At 39.4% G+C, this 27,484-nt stretch overlaps 1 protein-coding gene across 2 annotated transcripts; it reads left to right on the top strand.

Annotated features, from left to right (window-relative positions):
* The first annotated feature begins 222 nt into the window (after nt 1-222).
* On the top strand, nt 223-26,338 carry LOC148374421 (kinesin-1 heavy chain). Of its 2 annotated transcripts, none has more exons than XM_088336214.1 (26): nt 223-608; nt 7,996-8,083; nt 8,144-8,217; nt 8,294-8,398; nt 8,472-8,520; nt 8,984-9,039; nt 9,108-9,195; nt 9,268-9,392; nt 9,476-9,580; nt 10,691-10,836; nt 10,902-11,050; nt 13,983-14,170; nt 14,420-14,488; nt 14,560-14,766; nt 17,716-17,859; nt 17,946-18,134; nt 18,209-18,326; nt 19,146-19,201; nt 19,281-19,390; nt 19,464-19,565; nt 20,185-20,245; nt 20,337-20,408; nt 22,188-22,292; nt 22,368-22,584; nt 22,782-22,923; nt 23,361-26,338. In XM_088336214.1, the coding sequence occupies exons 1-26, from the start codon at nt 483-485 to the stop codon at nt 23,362-23,364; spliced, it is 2,895 nt and encodes a 964-aa protein (XP_088192340.1). In that variant the 5' UTR covers nt 223-482; the 3' UTR covers nt 23,365-26,338. The 2 variants fall into 2 exon arrangements, with proteins under 2 accessions (XP_088192340.1, XP_088192331.1); XM_088336205.1 differs by having other exon boundaries at nt 17,943-18,134.
* Nucleotides 26,339-27,484: the final 1,146 nt, after the last annotated feature.

The following is a 27,484-nucleotide window of genomic DNA, read 5'->3' as shown; positions in this document are numbered from 1 at the left end:
TTAAAAACACAAACAGACCTTTCCATGATTTGAATTACCATCCGTACTTAGTTTTAAACTAAGACAAAGCATTTCTCCAATGTAATTTCTTTTTATTCTTCAAAACATCGATACAGCTACCATAACCCCGCCGCCGCCGCCACCACCACAATACTGTGCAAGTATTGCCAGGAGGGAGTGACGTCATTTGGATCCACACGGGTGGGGCGGGAGGGAGACGAGGTGGTGGCCAGGCAGCAGCAGTCAGCAGCCAGGACTCATCCACCGGTGTCATGGCTTCCTAACAGTCGGGGGGGACTGAATGATAGCGAAAACAAGACAGCTTGTCTCTCCGGCCCCGACGCCTTATCAACCTAATCCGACCGAAGCGAGGATTGCGGGCTCCCTTGGCCTTGCACAGGATACCATTTTATACTTATTTTTGTTGAATTCCAGCTTTCAATTCCCCCGACGTATAAAGGCAATCGCCGCGGTGGTGGAAGATGGCCGACCCGGCAGAGTGCACCATCAAAGTAATGTGCCGTTTTAGGCCTCTCAACAGCTCCGAGGTGACTAGGGGGGACCGGTACATTCCCAAGTTCCAAGGGGAAGATACCGTTATCATCTCGGTGAGTTAAATGTCATTCAAGGCGTCGCCAGGTTCTTTTATTAATCGGGGCCCCGGGCTGAAGTCAGCGATACGCCATTTTAATTGTCTTGTAGCTTGACGGCAAGTTAGCGCCTTTAGCTTGTTAGCACGAAGGCTTGACCCTCGCCTCCGCCCAATGGAGACGGCTTGTGCCCTCTGCTCCGTCACAGTGATTCATCAGTTAAAGAAGGATACTTATTCCATATTTTGGACTTAGTGTCACGCTAAATGTCAGCTAATTGTACAAAGTTAGCTGCAGCTACTGCTAACCAGCTGTCAGTCAACAAAGCCTCCGAACACTGTGAGTTAGCTACATTAGCCATTTTAGCATACAACATATCTATAATACATGTATTTACGTATTGTAAATATTGCAAGACGGGGGTAACGTTAACCCATTATGAACGGTCAGGGGCTTAGCTTTGATGGTGCTTTACAGATACTGATCTCAATGACCGGTTATAGCCTTAGCTTGATCGGTCTTAGCTGCTATTTGATAATAAAAAAAACATATGTGACACTGAACTGCGCTAATCAAATTCATTTTGGCTTGAACAATTTTATTGACACTTTTAACAGCAATTAAACACATTCACACTTTCATTATATCATATTCTAACAATATGAGGTTTGAACAATTTTTATCGACACTTTTAATAGCAATTAAACACATTCACAATTTCACCATATCATATTCTAACAAATTAATTTAATGCTCGGTGAAATATTAAAACACTTTGCTCGAGGCCAAACATTTAAAGCATATAATGCCCTAAGACTGATCATTACTACCCGATGACGTCTTTGCAATTATTTCGTTTTTGTCGTGTGTCCCATGTCATGTGACGCTGTATCACCTGTACATTGAACGCACCTTTGGGATTTGTTGCGAGTTGCCTCATTGCGTTTTTTCCAAAGTTACAATAACTGCAAATACATTTTTTGATAAACAATATGTCCATTACATTATCAAATAATGGTCACATAAGAAAACAAAATATTGAATCAGTTTGATGAAACAATGGACATGATTTGGTTCCAAAATGGCCATGACCCATTCTTCCATTGTTTCGTTAACAGGCAGCTTCAAGCTCCTGGGTGTGCACAACTCTGGTGACCACCTCTTTGACCTGCTACCCTGCAGAAAACGCTACAGATCTCTTTAACAAGAACTAACAGGCTCAGAGACCGCATCTTCCCCAATGCCATCACCACCCTAAAAAAATCACTTAAAATTGTGCATATCAGGCACCCGTGAATCGGGCCAGAATCGATGTAAATTACGAATTAGTGTTGTTGTTGTCATTGATAAAGCGGTGAACATTGTTAACAAGATTAGACATGGAATTTTATGATAAACCTGTAATAAAATACTTTAAAGAATTTAAAAAAAAAAAAAGATTATTATGAGATAAGCCAGTCTACAAGCATTGCTTTGTAAATACTGCCCAATTGTAAGTGCATAAGAAAATACTGCAATGAACCTCTGCAGCAACTTTTTGGTAAAAAAAAGGGTAAAAAAATGAATATACAGTTTCTTATACATTGGCAAGATATGTACAGTCTCAAGTGATTTAGGGTGGTGATGGCACTGGGGAAGATACTGTCTCTGAGCCTGTTAGTTCTTGTTTTAGGGATCCGTACCATCTTCCGCAGGGTAGCAGGTCTAATTAGGTGGTCACCGGAGATGTGCATACCCAGGAGTTTGAAGGAGTAGACTATACACATTCTCTATTTATAATGAGTGGAGCTGGGTCCATTCTAGTGCTCTTAAAGATGAGTATGCCTTATTGAGATTTTACTGTGTTTAGTTCACAGAGCCCTTAAATGCCTGGATCATCAGGGCATCACTCACTGTTGTGAGTCCTGTGCTGCCAACAAATCACTTTTCTAGAAAATCACCATGACCGAGAACTGGTAAACAGAACAGGTCGAAGAGCACCACAGCTGTCTTTAGGGGGCACCCTGGTGCCTGCGGGCACCACGTTGGAGGCCCTGATAATGGATAATTAATAAAGAAAATAGAACAATAACCCTTAAAAAATCCCTCCCCCCCCATGCTTTACAGTCTGACCAAAAAATTAAAAAGCAAGCGGCAACGTGTAGTACGAATCCTGCTGACATGTGTCAACCAAGACTGGCAACACGACAGACTTATTCCTCCATTTAAAACTGTATCGCCAGCTAGATAATGTGACAAGTAAAGCACTAACTGCTTGACAGTCACAACTAAAACGTTTATTTAAATCCTGACAGAGTAAGAAAATTGGTCTGCATACTGTATTTTCAGTCAATGGAGTTCAAAAGTGCTTTATATGATTTTTGAGTAGGCTTCTTGGAAAAATGCGACACCATCCTTTTTCTGGAAGTCAAGTCAGTGTCTACATTTGACTTGGTATTAAGGTTTTTTTTGGTCATGTTCCCAAATTAGATATCCAAATGTCACTTTGTTTGGGTCATTTTACTTGTTCTACTATTTTTTTATGTAAACAAATGTAATGTATTCAATACCTTGATAAACCACTAAAGAAAAGTAGGTTCCAGGTGTGACTAGTGCATAGAGGTGAGCTATTTTCTCATAGTTATCAACAAATGCCGAGATTTATTCTTATTGTGTAACATAAAAAGAAGGGCCAAAAAAAAACATTGCGCCCTTCCATTCAAGTGTCCACCCCTTCGGTACCATCAATCCATTATCTGCACCGCTTATCCTCAGTAGGGTCACGGGGGGTGCTGGAGCCCATCCCAGCTATCCCCGGGCAGTGGGCAGGGGACACCCTGAACTGGTTGCCAGCCAATCACTGGACACACGGACAGACAATACACTCACTTATTCTCACTTAGGGACAATCTGGACCGGCCAATTAACCTGACATGCATGTTTTTGGAATGTGGGAGGAAACCGGAGTGTCCGGAGCAAACCCACGCAAGCACGGGGAGAACATGGAAACTCCACACAGGAAGGTTCGATCTCATGACCTCAGAACTGTGTCGCACACGCACTAACCACTGATCCACCGCGTTGCCCCCCTTCGGTACCATTAGATAAAATTGTGGGTAATAAGGCAATTGGCCACATTAAAAACACATTGCCGTGCTATTGTTTCCTTCTGTCTGCCCCGAGCGATAGCGGTGCAACGTGTCATCAGCCGGCAGGTGATCCACCTATTAAAAAGATGAGTGGTGCTTGACATGTGTGAACCTGTTCCTAGGAGATTACCGTATTTTCCGCACTACAAGGCGCACCTAAAAGCCTTTATTTTTTTCAAAAGCTCACCATGCGCCTTATAATACAGTGCGTCTTATTTATGGATCAATATTAATTCGCAAAGTCTTGCAACTAACTTGCAGCCGCCGACTAGATTTTCCCCCGAACGCCAAGTAGTCCGCGGTGTATGCTGGGATTTATTTACCGGCGTTTCATTGGCTAACCAATGTGTCAATCATCATTTGAATGGATCACTATTGGCTAAAGTTATTCTGAGGTCAAGGGGAGGATCCTTTTTATCATTTACAAGCTAGCATTGGCTTGAACGGCAAAACAAAGCCTGCAATTGGCCTAAAAAGACGTGTCAATCATCATTTGAATGGATCACTATTGGCTAAAGTTATTCTGAGGTCAAGAGGCGGATCCTTTTTATCATTTACAGGCTGGCATTGGCTTAAACGGCAAAACAAAGCCTGCAATTCGCCGAAAAAGATTAATGCGTATAGTACGTGGCTGACGGCATACAGAAAGCATTTTTTTACTATTTTGTATTTGTAAATATTTTATTCTCCTGGATTTACTAAACTCACGGATATGAGGACCACGGCTGCACATTATTATGAACACAACGACTTTGGTGAGCTACTCCGGCTTTCTATATTATCCCTGTATCTTGTTTCAGACTGAACTCGATGTTTCTGTGATAAGCGGTGCAGATAATGGATGGAATGGAGTGTGTATTTTTAAATTAAACTCAATTCCAAGTGTTTATTGTCATATATACAGTAAAGTTGCGAGCGAAAAAGAAAATAGAAACTAAGGAATGGTTGGCATTTCTTGAATACCAAGACTTTAACCTTCCGAATGATGGAACGATGCATTTGAGTGACATCGTACGGACACCGCATCCGCACGTGTACTCGACACGTATTTGCGTCTTTGCAAGCTTTGGGAATGTTAAGGGGGTAATAAGTTTGACTGAACTATCTGACTGTTTTGTCGACATTCCCATTGTAGCGCCTTGTAATCCGGTGCGTCTTATGTATGTCAAAAATAGGACCAAAAACTATTTTTTCGGGGTGCGCCCTATAACCCAGTGCGCCTTTTAGTGCGGAAAATACGGTACATAAGGCGTTGTGCTAATCAAAGACAATGTAGCTAATAGTATTTTTGGACACAGAACAATTCGTATTTATACAACAAGCCCAGGGATACTTACATTTCTTATCTTATTTCTATACCTCCCTATTGATGAACAGTTCAATTACATTTTATATTAACTAAAATATTTTAACAGGCGAGTTAATATATGATGAGATCAATATTTGACTCTCATGGGCTTCCTTGGCTTGTCTCTTGTTGTTGTGACTTTTCTCTTGTTTACTCTGGCTACTGCATGTTCGTAGAAAGGTGTGGATTAGATTATGCAAATGTATGACACGCCTATATTTAGGATTATATTTTAATTCTTGATACTTCTGTCCCTATTACTCCAGTATTAGAGTGGACTCATGCTAGGACCGTTTCTTCCATACCGGGCTAAAGTCTGGCTTTTCCCCTGTCCCATGTCCCCTTCGTCTGCACTTGCATTACTATACCAAACCGTTCCTTGGCCCTGGTCCTCCAAAATATTACGTCATCACGTTTATGAAACATTTAAAAAAGTCATCAAAGTATGGAGAGCGAACTCAACACTGTAGCAATTTTTATTTTTCAGTTCATGTTTCTCCTTATATACATATCAGTGTTTGTATTTGATGTCATAGTTACGTTTCATGTGGAAACTATCCATCCATCCATCCATCCATCCATTGTCTTCCGCTTATCCGAGGTCGGGTCGCGGGCGCAGCAGCGTTAAAAGGGAAGCCCAGACGTCCCTATCCCCAGCCACCTCCTTCAGCTCATCCGACGGGACCCCGAGGCGTTCCCAAGCCAGCCGAAAGACATAGTCTCTCCAACGTGTCCTGGGCCGCCCCCGGGGCCTCCTGCCAGTGGGACATGCCCGGAACACCTCCAGAGGGAGGCGTCCAGGAGGCATCCTTATTAGATGCCCGAGCCACCTCAACTGGCTCCTCTCAACGCGGAGGAGCAGTGGCTCTACACAGAGTCCCTCCCGGATGACTGAGCTTCTCACCTTATCTCTAAGGGAGAACCCAGCCACCCTGCGGAGGAAACTCATTTCGGCCACTTGTATCCGGGATCGTGTGGAAACTAATCCCGTAATAATGTGCATGTGCCCACCTCTCCCAAGCATCCCCAACTGGGGATCCATGCCACGTCGATTGTACTCGCACTACCTCTGAAATCTGGAATTTAGCAGCAAGCGTGTTTGGGCATGGTAGGATGACTAGTGTGAGTGCGCCCTTAAAAATAATTTCTGCAAAATATTTGGCATAAAAGAAATGCACGAGGCTATTATCAAAGCAACATATTGATGTTTCATTTCAAAACAAACAATTCAAAGCCTTTTGACCAATCTAGCCTCCTTTTGACCAGAGCGTATCAGTCCTGATTTTTGAATTGTGACCTTCCTCTTATAGATAATTAATTTAGTTGAAGAAATTGAGTCTAAATTACAGCAACTGAACTATTAATCTTGCTTGGACTAATACCTTTGTTGCTGAAAATGGATGCAGTAACACCGTTTGGAAACTTGATATGATGTCCCAATAATTAGCCATTGTTTCACTGTTGCTGACACCATATGATGTTACTGGCTCATTTGGTTCTTTAGTTAACACATTATTTTTTTGATCAATGATGCTTGTATTTTATGTGACAATTTTAGTTAATATTTTATTTGACGTGATTTTCTATCCTGTACAGCACCTAGTGCATGTGCGGTATGTTTGTTGTCTTCGGGTTTGAGCTAAATTATTTTCTATTGTTAATGTATTTGAATTAGTATTGGTTATTTCACCCGAAAACTGCCATCTGTGAACCCACCAAATTGGCTTATGGCCCCCTTCCATTACTTTGAAGAAAAGACGGCAGTGCAGTGACGGTATAATCTTAACAAATTTATATGGAAATAAATTAGTGTAGAAAATAAATGGCCAGAAGAAATGCGAAACATGGGATGATGGGGGTCCTCTCTGATTTTGGATTGTAATATTTAGTATCACCGCTTTTTTCAAGCAGAATGTATGTAATGATAGCAATTAATGGCTTTAATGATTGAATTTATCCGAACATTCTTGCATATTGGCAGCACGGCGTCACAGTGGTTAGCGTGTGTGTGGCACAGTTCTAAGGTCTTGGGAACCTCCTGTGTGGGTTCAAATCCAGCTACCGGACTTCCTGTGCGGAGTTTGTATGTTCTCCCCGTGCTTGCGTGGGTTTCCTCCGGGCACTCCGGTTTCCTCCCACATTCCAAAGACATGCATTTCAGGTGGATCGGCAGGTCCAAATTGTCCCTAGGTGTGAATGAGCGAGCGAATTGTCTGTCCCTGTGTGCCCTGCAACCAGTTCAGGATGTCCCCTGCCCACTGCCCGATGATTGCTGGGTTGGGCTCCAGCACCCCCGTGACCCTACTGAGGATAAGCGGTGCAGCTAATGAGATGAGATTCTTGCATATTCTTATAAACCATAATTTTACCTTTTAAATATTTCACTCAAAATCCTAAGCAGTTTGTCAGAAACAAAATATTCTTTATTTATTCCACGTAATGATTGTGACCCGATTGTTGTTCCTTGACAACTTTTTTTTATTTTCGATCTTAGTGTTTGAAACCTGAAGTGTGACATTAAAGGTTGAGAGGTTTTGGGGTCACTAATACTTTCGCAAGACTATGTGTGCGCGTGTGTTTGTATGTGTGAATATGTTTTATTCTTTTTCATTAATTAAGCAAACTGTTCCCACAAATTAGTACATTTTTTTGTCCTCCCCTGCAAATTGCATGGAGTATGGACAAAGTTGATCATAAAAAGATTTTTGCATTCTTTTTCTGAGCCCCCCCATGCTTCCCTTCTTTTTACAAAGAATGCGATTGCATATCAACAACCTCCCCAGCTATAATTTTTGTATTTTTTTTTGAATCAACATTCAAAAGAGGTCATTTGCCATTACTTTGTCTCTTTGTCTATATAGTGTCTCTGTTCTTGCTTATAAATTCAGTCCCTGCATGGTTTTCACAGTCTCCCCACTTTGCCTTACAGAGCAAACCCTATATGTTCGACCGAGTCTTTCAGTCCAACACGTCACAGGAGCAGGTGTACAATGCTTGCGCCCAAAAAATTGTCAAAGGTAAGCCACCAATAAAAGTCTCACGAATGTATGTACAAAATTGTTTAATTGGTGTTGTAGATGTTCTTGAGGGATACAATGGAACAATTTTTGCATACGGCCAAACGTCCTCTGGGAAAACGCACACCATGGAGGTGAGTGTGGAAGAAAATTGCAAAATTATTTCTTCCATTATTATTATTACGATTCTAAATTCTTGTGCATCCTTAGGGGAATCTTCATGACACAGACTGCATGGGCATCATCCCCAGAATAGTACAGGACATATTTAATTACATTTACTCCATGGATGAAAACCTAGAGTTTCATATCAAAGTAAGTCAACAGACAAGCCCTTTAGATGTTCATTGAAATCTAGTCTGTATTCATCATTATCTTGTCTTTGCAGGTTTCCTATTTTGAAATCTACTTGGATAAGATTCGGGACCTCTTAGATGGTAAGTTGGACCAGACTTTCCAGAACATTCCTCTTGAGATTATCATTTTTAATTTGGTAGCTAGGGACTATACACACAATCATTTTAACTGCTAATTTTCTAAATTGTTAATAAACTGCAAAGACCAGAATAATGGTAATCTCCCACAGCCATTAGGGCCGCTAATCAATAGGCACTACCAGCGTTAATATTATAATTAAACATTTACGATAATGTCAAAATGGTGCATAATGTAAAGAAGATACTTTTTTATTGCATGCTCACACACTATCAAGAGGACAAAGAGTAAAACCCCACACAATTTTTGTGACATTTTCGACATTTTGCCTCAATCGTTTTTAATAGTGTCTCGTTATTTGAATTATTTTCACAGCACTTTCGTAAACAACCCTCATTTCTACAAAAAGAGAATGTGATTTTTACATAGATTTTTTTTTAAACGATTTTTCTCCCTTTTTCCCAGTGTCAAAAACCAATCTGTCAGTGCACGAAGACAAAAACAGAGTACCCTATGTGAAAGTAAGGCATACCAAAAAATGTCTTTGCCAAAAGTATGAAACTAAACACATTCGGTTTTGTGCCCACAGGGTTGCACTGAGCGCTTTGTCTGCAGTCCAGATGAAGTCATGGACACAATTGATGAGGGCAAATCCAACAGACATGTTGCAGTCACAAGTAAAAGCATACAGTAAAAAAATAAATCACATGTGGAAGCGTGAAAGTGATGATCCTTCGTCTCTTACGCAGATATGAATGAGCACAGCTCCAGGAGTCACAGCATCTTCCTGATCAATGTCAAGCAGGAAAATACCCAAACGGAGCAGAAGCTTAGTGGTAAACTTTACCTAGTGGATCTGGCTGGAAGCGAAAAGGTGCAGAGGAACATATGAATGTTAGACGTAAATGGCTTTCTATGCTAGCATGTTTCACTAATATTAATAATGTTTATCTTCAGGTTAGCAAAACGGGAGCAGAAGGAGCTGTGCTAGATGAAGCAAAGAACATCAATAAATCCCTGTCTTCTCTCGGGAATGTCATCTCAGCTCTAGCCGAAGGAACGGTAAATAATTTGACTTCATCTCTGTTAAGGACCTAAAAATGATAATTATCATGTTTCTATTAAGGAACATTTAAATCAACACTGACACTTTTCCCACCACAAATTAGCTCTAAGTTTAGCTATTCAGCGGATTTACATTGAAAGTGGGCCCAACTGCAAGTTGCATGAATGAGCAAATATTTAATTAAAGTTAAAAAATAAATCCACTCTAGAAATGTAACGTTAAATGAAAAAGTATGGGTATCCAAGCTCATTTAAGGTTTGCCTTTATAGATAATTGGTTGCTCAGATCTGCAACTTCAGTTAAATGTATCATACAGAAGACAAACGCAAGTGATATTTGAGAAGTGAGAGAGACGTTAGTAGTAATTGGCTAGTGTGTTTCAAACCCCCGATACCTGCTGGAAAAACGTATAAGATGCATAATAAAAATTAGTAAGAAACTAGTATATTATTAGTGCTACCTAAGTGTATATGATTACATAACATAAATCCATATGCATGCAAAAGAAAAATGTCTGTCTTTTGTTTGTGGCATTTGTTGTACACATCTCAGAGCACAAATCCACATAATTTACTGATTGGAGAAGATAGAAGCTTCAACCACCTCATCCTATGACAAGTGAATTCAAAATGAGATTCCTCATTTTATTTTGGGATATGTCTGGAGCATGTAGTCTTCTCTGCCCTTCATCTCTTAGACACTGCAGCTGTTCTTCTGCATAAGCAAATCTGATTTGGAAAAATAGATCAGCCTCCTGACACACGTTAGTTTTAAAACATTTAAGAAAGCGATGTGCTATTCTTAAATTGTGTGGTTTATAGACACAGTATGGCTCTATCGAAAGAATACTGCAAATGGTCAAGAAAAGGCTGCTCGGAGCTCCGATTACTTACTTCTGAAAACACAATGCTCTGATGTTATTTTTCTGTGGATGCGGATACATTTATGGATGCATTTGGTTCATTGTGCAGAAAGACCGTAGATCAATTACCATGTAATGTTAATTATTACATTCTAAAGTCAAATTTCAGCATTTGGACTTGCAGTAGGAAAGCACCCTTAAAACTTTTTAATCAGTTATTATTAATGTGTGTTTTTTTATCAAGGCATACATCCCATACCGAGACAGCAAGATGACACGTATCCTGCAGGACTCGCTAGGCGGCAACTGCCGCACCACCATTGTCATCTGCTGCTCTCCCTCCTCCTACAATGAGGCTGAAACAAAATCAACCCTTATGTTCGGACAAAGGTAAACAGGTGGGGGGGGGGTGTCACAATGAGAATGTTCTTTTTCATCCTGTTTGTTCTGAACAGAGCAAAGACCATCAAAAACACAGTGACAGTGAACATTGAGTTGACTGCAGAGCAGTGGAAGCAGAAATATGAGCGGGAGAAGGAGAAGAATAAGACCCTGAGGAACACAGTCACCTGGCTAGAGAATGAGCTCAATCGCTGGAGGAGTGGTAAGATGATTGAATTTCTCCCAAAAAATCTCAAAATGTTTTGATAATTTCCCAGAGTGGTGTACTACTGATCAAATGGATTTCAGTACTTCTGACCTTTGCTTCAAGGTGACACCAAATGATCTGAAATGCTTGGATTGTTACTTTACCTGCTAATTGATTGAAAGCATCTAAAAGAAACCATTTGCAGTTCTGCAAAAGTTGAATGTCATTTTACTCCTGTAAAATAAAGGGTTTTTAGGCTGGCATAGGCTGTTAGTGTATCGCTAATGTATGATTACATTAGTTATTGCTATGTCATGGAGTTGAAGAAAAAATTTTAACAATCATTTTAGTTTCTTCTTTAATAAGAAGCGTTATGGAGAGTGCCATGCAAGTAGTATTTGACCCCCTTGAACTTTTTAACCTTTTGCCACATTTCAGGCTTCAAACTTTAAAATAAAAAAGTTTTTTTTTTCCAAGAATCAACAATTGGTAACCAATATTGATATGGAACAGAATTTATTGGACATATTATACTTTTTTTACCAGTAAAAACTGAAAAGTGAAGTGTGCAATATTATTCCAACCCCCTTGCATAAATACTTTGTGGTGCCACCTTTTGCTCCATAATGCTGTTATTAGCTACGGGTATGTCTATCAGTTTGTAAACCGCTCAAGCTATTTGAGAATACACGGAGTGCTTTTGTGCTGTCTTCAGCTCTACTCACAGATTCTCAATTGGATTCAAGTCTGGACCTCTGACTTAGCTTATCTACCTATATTAAACCTGTAAATGTTTATCTGTTAAGTATTCCATTGTAGATTTGGCTTTATATTTTGGATAATTTTCCTGTTGGAAGATACATTTATGTCCCAGTTTTTATGTTGCTTTTATGGCAAATATATAAGTTTGAAGTTTGGCGAGAAAGTACATTTTGTTTACTTTCGTCATAGTAGTCAAACCTTACCTCAGTTGCCATGTACACAAAACCTTCCCTGCTCCTTCGGCACAGAGCGGGCGGGGCCTTAAAGTCACTGCCGTCGCGACTGGGTGGTGTCAGGCTCCAACACTATTCAGCGCCTACCTCCCGTGTTTGTATTTCAGAATAGGTGTGAGATGGGTCTAATTTCATTGGATATGTTCTTGAAAATGTCTTAAAAAGTCTTACTTTTTTATTGGATTAATCTTGTGGGAACTTTGTGTACCAGACAGACCTTTTAAGCCTTTGATGGTTCACAAAAGCAAACGTCATCACCACAATGTTTTTTTTTTTTTTTTTTAACAAAAATATGAAGGAGACAAGTAATGAGGTAGTGATGAGTATTATACGATGTGAAACTCAGAATTCCGCAAAAAAGTAGTTTTTCCACAGTCATTTAGGATGTTATATCAGTATTGTCACTCGCCACTGCCAATCAATTCCAAGGTCACTGAAAAAGCGGGATGACGCTTTACCCCAAAAAACCAAGAGTGACATGCTGTATTTGAGTTACCTCAGGAGCCTCGTCCTGCTCTTGGTAACAATGGAAACCATTACTTTCTGTTTCATGTGGGTGATCACCCCTTCCCAAAAATGGCTCGGAGAAGGATGGGGGGGCACATAGTTGTAGTTACCCAAGACAAACTACAAGAAGTGGTAGAGCGATCGTTTTAGGATTAAGGGATCCCAGTTCGAATCCCGGCTTGTCCGTGTTACATGCCGAAGTGTCCTTGGGTAAGACACTGAATCCCCAATACCCCCAATAAGCAGGTTAGCGCCTTACATGGCTGCACAGATCACGGCCGCTATTGGGAAATGTGAAGCACAATGTAAAGCGCTTTGGGAAGTCATTGACTTGAAGAGCGCTATATAAATGCAGATCATTTCATTTCATTTCATTCATGATGCTCTTTTGGCAGAACCCTAAGACGATCACAGAGCAGGTGGATTTGTATGGAGACTTGATTACACACAGGTTGAGTCTATTATCATTAGCCATTTAAGGACAGAATTGGATCCTTTAATAATCTTCACTGGACTTCAGGGTTAAGTTTTCTGTACTTTTAGATAGATAGATAGATAGATGGATACTTTATTCATCCCCGTAGGGAAATTCACACTTCCAGCAGTCTCGCTTGTTGTTTATTAACAGATTAACAGGATGCCCTTGGGGTACTTTGTTGTAGTTTAGCCACAGCGCAGTGGATGACGTCACACACTAGTCCAAAAGTTGGACGTCCCCGCGGCAGATGTAAATCTTTGTGCAAAGGGATACACCACCTCATGTTAGCGAGTCCACCTCCTTTCCGCTTCCCGCAGGCTTTCTTGTCTCTGTCTAACAGCGCTGAAGCCGGTTAGCTCCGGATAGCTCCGGTCCGGGTAGCTCCAGGTGGCTCCACGTTAGCGTCCGGGATGCTAGATGTGAGCCACGTTTCCGTAAAACACGGCAAACTGCACTCCCTGTGCGCTTTGATGTTTTTCACCAGCACAGCCAGTTCGTCCGTCTTATTTGGTAGAGAGTTAACATTTACCATGATTACGGACAGTACCGAAGACTTATAACGCCGCTTAGCTAGGTCCAGTTCTCCATCCACGATAGGGTCAAGCCAGCACGAGAACTCTTCAGGGCAAGGATTTGATTCCTCGAATAAACACATTTTTTGTGCGTTAAAACCCATGTCCTTAGGATAGAAAGTAATCCAAAGTGTAGTTGTCAATCGGGACGAAAAACTCAGAAGATAGAAGCAGACAATAAAAACAATAAATCACAAAAAGTGCGAGATAACAGGGAGCTGCTGGAAAGGCTGCCGCTCACGGCGGCGCCACTTTAATCTCAGTAAAGCGGCAAAATATCTTACACCCCAATTGAGTTTTCCATTTTTTAAGTATAAAATATCCAATAAATTTCTTTCCATTTCATGATTGTGCACCACTTGTACTTTGATACCTGAAGGTTTTCCTTGTCACAGGTGAAAGTGTGCCGGTGGAGGAGCAGTTTGACAAAGAGAAGGCCAATGCTGAGGTGTTGGCTCTCGACAACATTCTTAATGACAAGCCAGCATCCACGCCCAACGTTCCCGGTGTACGCCTCACAGATGTGGAAAAAGACAAATGTGAGGCAGAGCTCTCCAAACTCTACAAGCAACTGGATGACAAGGTAGGGAACGCAAGGTTCAATTTAACATGTTGTTGCAATTCTTCAAAGATTTCTTTCCAGTATTTTGCCAGAACGGAACATATACAATGGCTAGTATGCCCTAAAATATAGATGCGTCGGAAATGGCAGTAAAAGACTTATTTTGGAATATGATTTTATTACCCGTTCATCACCCTGGACTTTTACCATTTTGCAATGCTTATGTGCTTACATGAATTGTAATCGCACTGCCTGTTTGCGTCTATGCAGGATGAAGAGATCAACCAGCAGAGCCAGCTGGCAGAGAAGCTGAAGCAGCAGATGCTAGACCAGGAGGAGGTGAAACCTGTAGTTTTCTTTCTTTCTTTTTTTTTGAACTTCTATTATTTTCTAACTTTTATTTTGAACAGCTGCTGGTATCTTCACGCCGCGACCACGAGAACCTTCAGGCTGAGCTAAACCGCCTGCAGGCTGAAAATGAGGCTTCCAAGGAGGAGGTTAAGGAAGTTCTGCAGGCGTTGGAGGAGCTGGCTGTGAACTACGATCAGAAGAGCCAAGAAGTCGAGGACAAGACTAAAGAGTTCGAGGTTATCAGTGAAGAGCTTAGCCAAAAATCGGTGAGTGGGAGTGGGGCGTAATTTTTAAAAGCATAATTTAAAAAAAGACAACATTTGTTGTAATAAAATGTATACACATGTTTTGATCAAGACATATTCAGATCTGATTTTATTTCAAGCAAACAATTGAATTCTTAAATCATTCCAGCTTCTTCACCCTTTTCCCAGTAGTATCATGGCTGAGGGAAGTTCAATATGTACAGAAACACTTCAAAGCATTCTCGGGTGTTATATATTTTTACAAGATGAGTTTCCGCAGGATTAAATTATACCAAACATAAAATAAAATCATATTTGCAAGCACGGCAAGCGGTTAAGTCAAATAATGGCTAATGTACAAAAAATATGGAACTCACAATTTCAGCCTCATAATTGTCCAATATTATTTCATAATTCATCATCAATGATCATATTACCATATTCCAGTAAAAGTATTACAGTGATATAGTTAGTCTAAAAAAACCTGACATCCCAAAATGTTTCGAATCTGGATGGTGGATAGTCTTAACTTTCATTAGAGACTAAGATATTTTTTGTATGTTGAAGGATTCCAGGATAGCAGCCCTTTTCCAAGGGGTCACCCAAATGAATTTTTGGCTCACTTGGACTTCTCCTTAGGAAACCCTGTGTAAAATGCTAATTTCTTGTAATACAGTGGGACTTCGCTACTTCCCGGTTCCACGTTCGCGGGTTCAGAGCTTCGCGGGTAAATAATAATAATAAAATAATTAATTTGTTTAATTTATTTATTTTTTTTAAAGCATTTTGAAGGGGCGTCACTACTTGGCGGATTTTCACTTTTCGCGGGTGGTTTCGGTCCCCATTAACCGCGATAACCGAGGGATTACTGTATTGTTGTCAAATTTAAGGTGGAGCTCATGGGCTGTACCGTAAATTCCAGACTATAGAGCGCACCTGATTATAAGCCGCACCCACCACATTTTCAGAAGAAAACTGATTTTGTACTTACACAAGCCACACCTGTGTATTAGCCGCATACGCCCACATTAAAAAATGTAACACAAACACAAAATTAACCCTAACCCGACTTTAAGTACAGAGTCCAAAAATCACAGCCGGCAAAATTAACGGAAAATAATACCGGTACTTAAGGTTTGATGCAGACCGGCAGAGACCGGGTCCCGTTGAAAGTAATCCAAAGAAAAAAGTGTATATTTCCAAAGGTAAGGGTGGGAAAAATATATCTACTATTGTCCGCCGTGTCCACAAACACACTCACCTTTACCCATTACGCCCCTTCTTTTTAATTCGCCCGTCCAAAACATATCAGAATAAGTGTCCAAAATAAATACAAATAAATACATCACATAAATCACAGTTGAAAATACATATTATACATGGTTACACATATTTACAAAGAAAGACGCTACACCGAGAGAGTTTTCAAAGCTTAAATAATAATAATATAACTTTCATCCGGGCAGTTAATGGTAGCAACACGCTCGCAACACAGTAAACGGGTCTGTTAAAAAAAATATACCGTACTTGTAAAAATCACGGTAAACCGTCCTCATCTTCCTCTTAGAACTGAAGCCATCAAATTAGTCTTCCTCAGTGTCGGAAAGAAACTTTTTCGTATAGACGTCGTCCCACGCTCCCGCAGCCGGTGTTATGACGAGAAATGCATCCCTGCCGAGAATTGCTTCCCCTGTCGCGGGAGCGCGCACACGTCACTCCCGCTACTACAACCACTTTTACGTACCTCGTTTTATCTCACTTTTATATCTGTTGATGATTTGACAGTTCGTTTCAGCATAATAAACTTTATGGTAGAGTGCATAACAGTTTAAATACGAGCGATTTGAGTCGAAAAAGGCAAAATAAACACGTTACCTGCTCAAAAGTGGTTTATATACGGTGTGCATTACCGTTCGATTACATTCACAACAAATACATGACCGAATGGTTTAAGTTGTATTACATTTCCAACAAATGCAAGACGAAGTGGTCTTGGATATATGTTCGCCATTACATTCCCGAAAAGTGATATAAAAGTGAGATAAAATGAGGTAAAAGTGGTTGTAGTAGCGGGAGTGACGTGTGCGCGCTCCAGCGACAGGGGATGCAATTCTCGGCAGGGATGCATTTCTCGGCATAACACTGGCTTTTCGGAACCCGTTGGTGATAGTGGATTTTTTGATGCTGCCCCACGCTGTCAGGATCCACTGGCAGACTTGCGAAAAAGTTGCCTTTCGCATGCAGCCAGTTTTAGTGAAGTTGCAGTCTTCCTCGGCGCATATATTCCACCGGTCTAAATCTTACCTTTTGTACTCGAGCGCCGCTGGCGGCCGTTAGAAAAATTACATAAATTGGCCGCATCACTGAATAAGCCGCAGGGTTGAAAGTTTGGGGAAAAAGTAGCGGCTCATAGTCCGGAATTTACGGTAATTCTAGTGTGTTATTCAGTCCTATCACCTTGCTACATTAATTCACCTGGCAGATTGTTGGAGAGAAAAAACGTTTTAACAGGCTTCAGCTTCCTTTTATGTGATGTAGCTAAAGATGATAATCTCAAATTCTGAAACAGAAACGGAAATAAAATACAACATAACATGTCGTATTATTCAGGCAGCAAAGTAGTTGTTTTTTCTTTGTTGTGTGCTATTTTGTGAGATTGCAGTTTGTTTTAAGTGTAGTGGAAATTAATTCACATCTTGTTTTGCTTTGTTGTAAATACACAGCTATTAAAAACAAGTGTTCAAATCTTCGTGAGGGTAAAAATACTACAAAAAATGCTTAATCGATTAAGTCATAATCTGTATCGTACCCCCTGAATTGTATTGGAATTGTGAGGTGCCTAAAGATTCTTCACCTCTATTATCCACACATCTCTATCTGAACATTGAACAATCAATTTATCACAATAATACTGTATCTCTTTCAACCAAGGATCCCAGGAATTGTTAGTCTTTGTCATCTTCTCTGCAGTCCATCCTGTCATCTTTGGACTCTGAGCTCCAGAAGCTGAAGGAGATGTCCAACCACCAGAAGAAGAGGGTGACAGAAATGATGTCATCACTTCTAAAAGACTTGGCTGAGATTGGCATAGCCGTGGGCAGTAATGACATCAAGGTGAGGAATAGCTTGAAGTAAGAATGTCCATTTTTTTGGGTTGTAACTGGGTGCCCTCCACATCACTTTTTGTCTGTCTTCAGCAGCACGAGGGAGGCAGCGGACTTATCGATGAAGAATTCACTGTTGCCCGACTATATATTAGCAAGATGAAGTCTGAGGTGAAGACTATGGTAAAGCGCTGCAAGCAATTGGAGGGCACTCAGTCGGAAAGCAACAAGAAGATTGATGAGAACGAGAAAGAGCTGGCTGCTTGTCAGTTACGCATCTCACAGGTGCATATCCATACCCTATCTAATCATCACAAACAAGGTCAAGTACTCAAATAAAATGTTTTCTCTTAACCCAGCATGAAGCAAAGATCAAGTCTCTCACTGAGTACCTACAGAACATCGAGCACAAAAAGAGGCAGCTGGAGGAGAATGTGGACTCGCTCAATGAAGAGCTAGTCAAACTTAGTGCTCAGGGTATGTTATACCAATAAGCGTGGTTTAATGATAAGGCCTTTTGTTCAGTTCGATGCTGAAACTTGATTATATTTCCCCCTTCCCCTTAGGCCAACAATTTCATTAATGTACCAAAACATGCCCGGGCCCAATTGCTTCCTACAAATACATCATTTCGTTGATTCACATAGAAATAAGAAGTTATTATAGTGTGCCCAACTGAGGATCCAGGCTATGATCAGGCCTGAAGTGATTGCGCTCACACTTCTTACACTTCATCAGCAAGTGAGCTCGGGCACGGTACAATTGCCCTAGTGTGCGTCCCCCTAAAAGCTGTTTGGTTTATCTGTTTCTGTTAGGTACTTGTCCATTAATGAAGAGACAAATGTATTTTTGGGGGGTATGTCCTTATCATTTAAAAACAAAAATACATATATAAAATTTAATGCATGACAATACAAAAAAAACTGTTTTTGAGTAAACCTAAAAACCTGCCATTTTCACCCACGGATTTTGTAGTTGGCCTAGTTCCCTACAGGGGAGAAGTATTAGATTGAAAGACGCCAAACAATAACACTATTCGAAGACGCACTTGTAATTTTTTTCCAAAAAGTGCATACATTTCTATTGACACCATCGATCAAAGAATGTTATGGTAATATTCATTTATTGTACTGGCATTCATTCAGCTTTCTTCATGAATGTCCCCTAAAAAGGCAAACAATAGATGGAATTTCAATTCTCATGCAACAACATTTATTTAAAAATGATTGCCAATATCACTAGTGTCTAGTAGGTTCTAATTCAGCAAATTTTGTATTGGTCCCTTTGGATTTGCAGAAAAAGTCCATGCTATGGAAAAAGAGAACGAAATCCAAACCGCCAACGAAGTCAAGGTGAGTGACTCAGTCCTTGTCAATCACCTCCATCCTTCCCAATTATAAACCCTAAAGAGTAACATTTTTTGGGTAATAGGAAGCTGTTGAGAAGCAGATCCACTCTCACCGGGAGGCTCATCAGAAACAAATCAGTAGTCTGAGAGATGAGCTGGACAGCAAGGAAAAGCTCATCACAGAACTGCAAGAGTAAGACCGTCTGACACTGCTATTATTGGCTTTTGTAATATACAGTACTTATTAATAATATCATATTTCCCAGCCTGAACCAGAAGATCATGCTAGAGCAGGAGAGGCTACGGGTGGAACATGAAAAACTCAAGTCCACCGACCAGGACAAGAGCCGCAAACTCCATGAACTCACGTATGTCTCTAGCGAAAGTTTCTGTATTTCCTATATTAGCTGTTGAAAGCATTCTGGATGATGTTTAAAGTAGGGTTGTTCCAAACACTCTGTTTTGCAATGGCGACGATACCCTCTTGTATCTAGGAGGCGTGCGTGCGTGCGTGAAAACCTTGAGCTTGAGACACCTGGTATAAAGTATGTTGTTACATATACATGCTATATTTTCATAGCTATGTGACGCTTTAAATATGTTCCCTAATCAACTCCTCCCGGTACCGATTACTGTAGTTGAAAGTCACATGATCTGACACAATTTGCGGGACAGCCCTAATTAAAAGAAATAATACTGTTTTCAAAAGCACTCTCCTGGAAAAAAGCAGCAAAGTGCAGAAATGTTATGACATGCTTGCTGGTATTTCAAATCCTTATAGTTAACTGGAAAAGCTGAAATTCACACGCTAATTGTAAAGATTTTATATTATTTGTTTCAAGTGTTGAGCTAGATAAAGCCTCTGTTGCCTTCCTATCTAAACATATCTCTTGTAGCTATTTTTTTTTTAAATTATTATAATCTTTTTTGTAGTTAATTGGTAACAGATACACATTTACTCAAATGCAATGTCCTTTTTCAAACCAGGGTGATGCAGGACAGGCGGGAGCAGGCCCGGCAGGACCTGAAGGGTCTAGAGGAGACGGTGGTAAGTTTTTAACTAGTATGCAGTCTTTGTTTCTTTCTTTCACCCAAAGGTATCTTGTCTAACTAATTTCCCTGTTCTCTTGTTATATAAGGCAAAGGAGCTTCAGACTTTGCACAACCTGAGAAAGCTCTTTGTCCAGGACTTGGCCACACGTGTGAAAAAGGTGAAGAAAAAAAATATCAAATAGATGCAATTCGGATATCGACGAGCATATTGTCATTTGAGCCAAAATGTACAAAACTTTGGAAGAGTATGTGTTTTTATACCATCTTGTAGCATGTGATAAAATAAATCTGTTATAATTGGTAAGAAAATCCAACAACAAATGATAAATCTGATGCACAGATTTCTATATTTCACATTTTATCTTTGTTAACATACTAACTGCAAAGAGGTCAAAACATTAATATTATGACTTTTTTTCCAATTTAATCACAGACTATGATCAGATTATGGTCTTAGTCCCACTGTCCGTAAATGCAACTGAAAATGTTGGTTTAGTAGTCTTTTCATTTTCGGATTACTCAAGTATTTATAACATTTTAGTGATCATTTCAACTTTGTCACAGTCCTTTATTTCACTTAGGTTGCAATTTCACTACATGGAATGCTCGTGTTGTGCTACAGACACACCTAACGTGATAAAGGCGTTTGGGGTGACTTGTTTGAATTTCAGTCATTGTAGTTTGGGAAAATGGCATTCCTTCATTTCTGTCAGGCGCTGTCGGAGCAAAAGCCTGTTATTCAACCTGTACAATATTTGCGGGGAGATGCGAGATTTCACCTTACGTGTTTCCATTGCATAATATTGTGCATGCAACATGTGTTAGCATTTTATCCCTTTAATATAATTTATTACTGCAGGGCTTATAGAATCTTCATGACCACAGTGAGACCAAGATAGCTGAAACCCAATATCCCATCCACTTGCATATGATTGTTATTGCTGACCAGTGTTCCCTCTAAGCTTCGCGCGTGCGCAGTCGCACACTGCCTGCACATTCTCAGCGCACAAGAATATCTATCCAGCGCAATGTTCCCTCTAAACTGCGTGTGTAAGTTTTTTGAGTTTCTCGAAAACCGGCTTTTTCGGCTCGGCCCACTAAAAGGAACCGGCTCTGTTGGGTCCTTAACGGCTCTTCAGGTTGTTTTTGCTTCTTTCATCCCTATATGACCAAATATTATGTCAAATTATGCACAAAATGACTTAAAGGAAGGGAGAATAGAACAAAAAGAAAAAAATACCGAAATGAAAAAGTAGTGAAAAGCTGAGAAAAAAAGAAACAAAAGGAAGAGACAAAAAGAAGGAAAAATTCAGAAAAAAATCAGAAAAAAAGAAAAGAAATAAACAAAGGAAAAAAAAGTAAATAGAGAACAAAAAGAAAAAAGTAACAGCTAGGAAAAATACACAATGAGATTTTTTTCAAAGGGATTAAAAAAAAATAGAAAAAAACAGGGAGAAAGAAGAAAAGGTTCGTGTTGCATTCAAATAATTTCCAATTATACCAAGTCAATCTTGTTGCCAACATTGTACATCCACTAAAAAATGTGATTAAATACAGTTGTGTATCGTGCAACCGAGTAAATGAGCCCCCAAAAATATTAGTATTATGCGACAAAAGATACCAGGAAAAATAAGAAATGGAAATCTTGTGAAAGAATTGTTGTAAAAACAAATGACGTTTGTAGGCCGTACAACCTTTGCAATAATACATTAGTCAATTAATTCAAAAGTGAAAAAAATGTTTGCATTGCTGGAAACTCAGCAAAATGTAACGTGATGTCAAGTTTTGGACATGTTTGATAATGACTTAGTTGCCACACTTGGGATTGCTGTTGCTCACTGTTGTTTCAAGCGTTGCTCACCGACTTAGTGTGAACGCTCAGACCCGTGGACAATTATAGGGAACATTGTTGCTGACACCGTTTTGTCTGTGTGCAGAGTGCTGAAATGGACTCTGACGACACGGGGGGCAGTGCAGCCCAGAAGCAGAAAATATCCTTTCTTGAGAACAATCTTGAGCAACTCACCAAGGTTCACAAACAGGTCAGAGACTCGATGATATCACATTCCCTCTACTCTCACCTCAAAACAACTTAAAATAAGTTTTTTCCCTGTCAGCTGGTGCGTGACAATGCAGATCTTAGGTGTGAGCTTCCTAAATTGGAGAAGCGCCTTCGTGCTACGGCTGAGCGAGTTAAGGCACTGGAGTCTGCACTGAAAGAAGCCAAGGAAAACGCAGCTCGGGACCGCAAGCGCTACCAACAGGAGGTTGATCGCATTAAAGAGGCAGTCAGGGCCAAAAACATGGCCAGGCGGGGACATTCGGCACAGATCGGTCAGTTGAATAAACCAATCTTTTATTTTACCACTTATGCGCACACACATATTCCCATAAATACAAAATTTAAAAAGGAAAAAATACACTGAAAAAATGAACTTGATTTCAAAAGTGGAAAAATAAATGTTTAAATGTTACCTAGAACTAAATCCATGAAAATAAAATATTCTCTTGTCTTCCTTGCACTGCCACAGCTAAGCCCATCCGGCCTGGACAGCAGCCAGTGGCATCCCCTACCCATCCCAACATCAACCGCGCTGGTGGAGGTTTCTACCAAAACAGCCAGACGGTTTCCATCAGGGGTGGCAGCTTTCCCTCCACCAAAACGGACAAGAGGTACGTGGTCCCCGATTCCGAAGTTGTATATCAGTCATTATAATACAGGTTTCTTTTCATCAAACGTGGGCTCAGTTATTTCAGTAATGTTAGTCTGTTGAACAGGAAGCCAATTTTCTTGATATCATAGTTATAGGCATCCATTGACATAGTATTTGTAATTTTTTGTGGGAAAGGTACCCCGTGTGTAGAGACTGAACTTTGACATGATGACTTTGGGATCTACGGCGTATGAGTATTTTGTAGGTTTTTACGGGGATGTTGATTTTTTTTTTTCTTTTTCTTTTTTTTTTTTAAATTGCACTTTTTCACCTAACAACGATCTTAAGGCCTTTAGTGTTTTAATGCAAACAGAGGACCCTTTTTTAATATTTTTGTAACGTAACTGTTTTTAGATGAATTGTACTGATCTTCATTTTCTTACTTCCTACGCGCAGCTAAAGCAATCAAGAAATTCAGAGGAGACCACAGAAGAAACCAATGTCATCCAACTGCTCCCCTCCCCTCCATGATCCCTAGCACACACTATTGGCCCCCTCATTCCAATGCAGCTCCCAGCCACTCATGGAGTGAGTGTGCAGTTTATAAATATATATAAATATTTCTGGCTGTACAGCTCTCATCCATTTTAAATACTTGCCATCACAAAAGAAAAAAAGACGACAGATGGAGTTTACAATGTGAGCTACTAAAACATGATAAATAATGATATCTAAACAACCAAACAGTCTTGAACAGCCACAGCAGCCTTGGCCAGCAAAAAAACTGCACGCGACTTGAATGTGTAGCTTTCCTTTTTTTTTTTTTGGTTCACTTTTTTGCACACGTCTGTCATCGTGGTCGTCATGCAAATAGTTGTGCACTGCTGCCCCCCAAGCTGAATGTAATGCTAATAATATATGAAATATTAAAAGGTGGGAAAAAATGAATAAGACTCCACAGCCAGACATAGGTTTGTAGGAAAAATACAACAATGTACATTTACACATTAGCATCACACAGTTTCTGAACGTAGAGATTAAATGATGCCATCAAGATATATATAAATATAGACACTGTACATACTTATACAAGGTGGGCAAAATGAGACGTAGACACTAGTTATTTCATGTTTTTGCGTTTGCTACATGTTTCCCTTTCGGACCTTTCCTATATATATAATAGAGAGAGAGAGAGAGAGAGAGACCTACTTTATTTCATTTATTTCCTTATAATTTGTTAAATACCTATCTCACTTTATCCTCTTATCTTGCATCTTTTACCTTAGTCCTAATTCCTGGCTCTCTATCTTCCTTTCGCACTGTTATTCTTTCTCTCCCTCCGTACAACACTTATCCCCTTGATATTTCCCCCCCACTCCCTCTTTCCTGGCCTCTTTCTCCTCACCCATTGTGTCCATCTTTATTAGTGTATAATTTCCTTCCATCTACTTGAAAGCCTCTCTTCCTCTACTAAATGAAGAGTATCTACTTCCTTTTGTCCCGCCTTGTATCTAAAATTAATGAGCGTTTGGAGCCAGAATTCGACCTCCTTTTATGTCGTGCGTCTTTTTTCTTGTACAAAACAAAATTTGTCAGTGCGCCGCTTCTTGCCGACCCAGGCGTGGCGGAAAGAGGGAGGGAATAATAGCCAAGACGTGAAGTTTGTACTGTAGATGTATTTAACTGGACACCTGTGGAGGCCAATTGTTTTAATGGTAACTTAAAGTTATATACTTGTTGTGTCACAAAGGAAAGGAAAAGGAATGGATGCCAATGATCCAGCCCACACTTATTAAGGCCTGCTGGGCTGACTCTGTAAACCTATGTTTGTGTTTTTACCAATCATCATGACTATTTATAGCCACCGTGGCCGTTTTGTGTTATATGCTACTTTGACCCCTTTGGATGTATCCGTCTGTCCTCATGCTTATGTGAAGGGACAGTTGCAGATGCAATGCTCAGTCAAAGGACGATACAAATAAAAGTTATCACAAGGGTTTATTTAATTATGTTGAAAGGTGTAGGATTTTCTTTTTATTAGTATTGTGAATAATAATGAATTGGGGGTTTGTTGTCCCTGTTTCTTGACCCAGAGAAGCCCTAGTGCGTTGTTACAAAGGACTATTGAGCTTACTCCAAAAGGAAAACAATAAATGCATATGATTGAAGGTGTAGTCGTGTAAGAATATAGATTTATTTAAAATCCATCTTTAGGGATTTTTTTTTTTTGTGGCCAAAAAATGCAAACCCAATTTTATTTTTTTATTTTTTTTATTTTTAGTTATTAGGAATCTTGGTGATAGCGTCTTAACTTGGAGAACAGAATTGCCATCCTTTACAGAAAAGTCTTTGAAAAAGATAAGACATTCATTTAGAGCTTTACCGATTATAATAAAGGAAAATGTACCAATTTAGCAAAATAACAATAAAAACGATCCTTAGGAATATAAGATTTGTCTTTGAGATGGGATGTCAGATCTACTTTTTCGAGAATTTCATCTCTTAACATTTTTCCTGGTTTGAGCAAATTGTCATTTTTCAATCATTTTTGTGTGTGTTTTGTTTTTATCTATTTTTTTTTTGTTAACCTTTGGCCTCTCTAAAAAAACATTTTCAAAAGATCCCTTAAATTATTTTATGCTATTATTGAGGAAAAAATGCTTTCTCAAAAGAATACATTATTTTTTTTTAACTTAAAAAAATATTTACATAAAATTCTACAATTCAAAGAACGATACCTTTTCTCACATTCCTGGTGTTTACTTATTTTTCTTTTGGGTGTGAACCGATACTCCTTTGATGCATTGTAATCTCAGCATGAGGACACTAGCATCACGTACAAGTGCAATATATACTGTAAGATACACTGAACAACATTTAACGTTTATCATACAAGAAGGAAACATGCATTTATTTAAAGATGAAAATATTTCAACATGGACTATACATGTATGTACAGCTTCTAGTATCCAACTTTGAACACACTCCTCATTTTTGGACTTAAGTCACTTTTAGGGCTGGATGTTAGCTCATCTTTGACATGGATTGCGGCGCTTTCCCCACTTGTAATCTAAACCAACATAAATTAACTACTATGGACTTTTATGAAATGGGAAAAGTTCACAAGTTACTAAATTACGATCAATAAAAAAATATGTGGATACCATTGGAGTTCAAAATTTAGGGTAAAGAAATGTTGCAGTTTGTTTTTTTGTTTTTTAATGTTTTTTTTTATTACTGTGTAATAGTTATTTAATTTTTATTTTTGAGGCAGGGGTCAGAAATATGTAAGTGGACAAAAGGGTACTGGATCATTCCTGGCAAACTGGGGCACAAAGTTCTGACACAGACGAGATCACCTTTTTTTTTTTTGTTGATCGACTGCATGATGTAAATGTATGTGTGATTAAATAATTATCAGTAAACACATTCAACTCTTGTCCCTGCATTTCTTTAAAAATTGTTGAAATTTTTCTTTAAGAAATTGTTTTCTTTGTTATATTTAATGCTTTATTTTATTTTTTTTAATCCCTTATTTTGCGGTGATTTTGAAGCCTCTATGGACATCACTAGTTACGATTTATTCATTATCTGCACCGCTTATCCTCAGAAGGGGCACTTGATTCCTATATTGTGTTAAAGCCTAAACTTAATTTTAATATAAAGTCATGTTTATTTTTGTTTCACAGTATGTCCATTTTAGACAGATGTTTTTATGCACCTTTTTTGACTAAAGTCAAAATTTCAAAAGCCATTTTTTAAAAAAAAAGCTGTACGGAACTTAGGACTCTGTTACCCCATACCCCCATCTCCTGGCTCATGTCATTGCAGCTTCAGTCAATTCCTTAGTGATTGATGTGCATGCAAATGCATGCAATTCTTAGATGCTGTCCAATGGACTTTTTTTTTATCTTCTCTTTCTTGGGGTATTTTAGTTTGGCTGGACTCTCCCATAAGTGCCCTTTTTCATTTACCATGTCCATGCTAAACTGTCAAATAGAAATTTAAAAAAGAACCTGCAAGGATGAGCATCCCACTCTCCGGCAATCCCCCAGCTCCCATTCCTCGAAACTAATGTGTTCCGGCTGAACAGGTCAGCTAAAAATAAGCTAAAAGTAGATGGGCACAGTGGAAAATAAATAAAGGTCAATGGGTCGTTGAACTCAGTTGGGCATTGGTAACACATAAAATAGAGAAAATATTTCACTCAATTTGTTTTAAAGACATCTCAAATGATGCACTCCACCTTTAAATGTTCAAACATGGCCGTTGGGAATTCTTCAGATATATTTTATATCTGATATTGTCGTGATTTTAAATATTGTGCTTTAATATTTTGTGTGTCCTAGTGCCACAAAAGAACATTGATTTCAACATTAGGCAACAATACATGATTTGTGATACCAATGCTATTTTTACATAAAAAAATCAAGTCGAGAAATTTGTATTTCTTTTAAATAGTTAAATCCATACCGAAAGGTCGCCATGTTTGTCTGATGTCTTGCGATTAAAAAAACTGTTGCCGCAGAGCACCAGACAACAGTACCATGGGGGTGAAATATACACTGAGGATTATCTAT

The sequence above is a fragment of the Urocampus carinirostris genome, chromosome 1 (genome assembly GCF_059441175.1).
Source record: "Urocampus carinirostris isolate Australia breed hairy pipefish chromosome 1, RoL_Ucar_1.0, whole genome shotgun sequence".
Taxonomy (NCBI): domain Eukaryota; kingdom Metazoa; phylum Chordata; class Actinopteri; order Syngnathiformes; family Syngnathidae; genus Urocampus; species Urocampus carinirostris.
Note: the sequence above shows the minus strand (reverse complement) of the source record. Positions and strands in the feature narration are given on the sequence as shown.

Coding starts and splice junctions, on each gene's coding strand:
- LOC148374421 (XM_088336205.1), top strand. CDS start 483: ATGGCCGACCCGGCAGAGTGCACCATCAAAGTAATGTGCCGTTTTAGG. Junction 19,391..19,463: donor CTCATCACAGAACTGCAAGA/GTAAGACCGTCT, acceptor CATATTTCCCAG/CCTGAACCAGAAGATCATGC. Junction 22,293..22,367: donor TCACCAAGGTTCACAAACAG/GTCAGAGACTCG, acceptor TTTCCCTGTCAG/CTGGTGCGTGACAATGCAGA.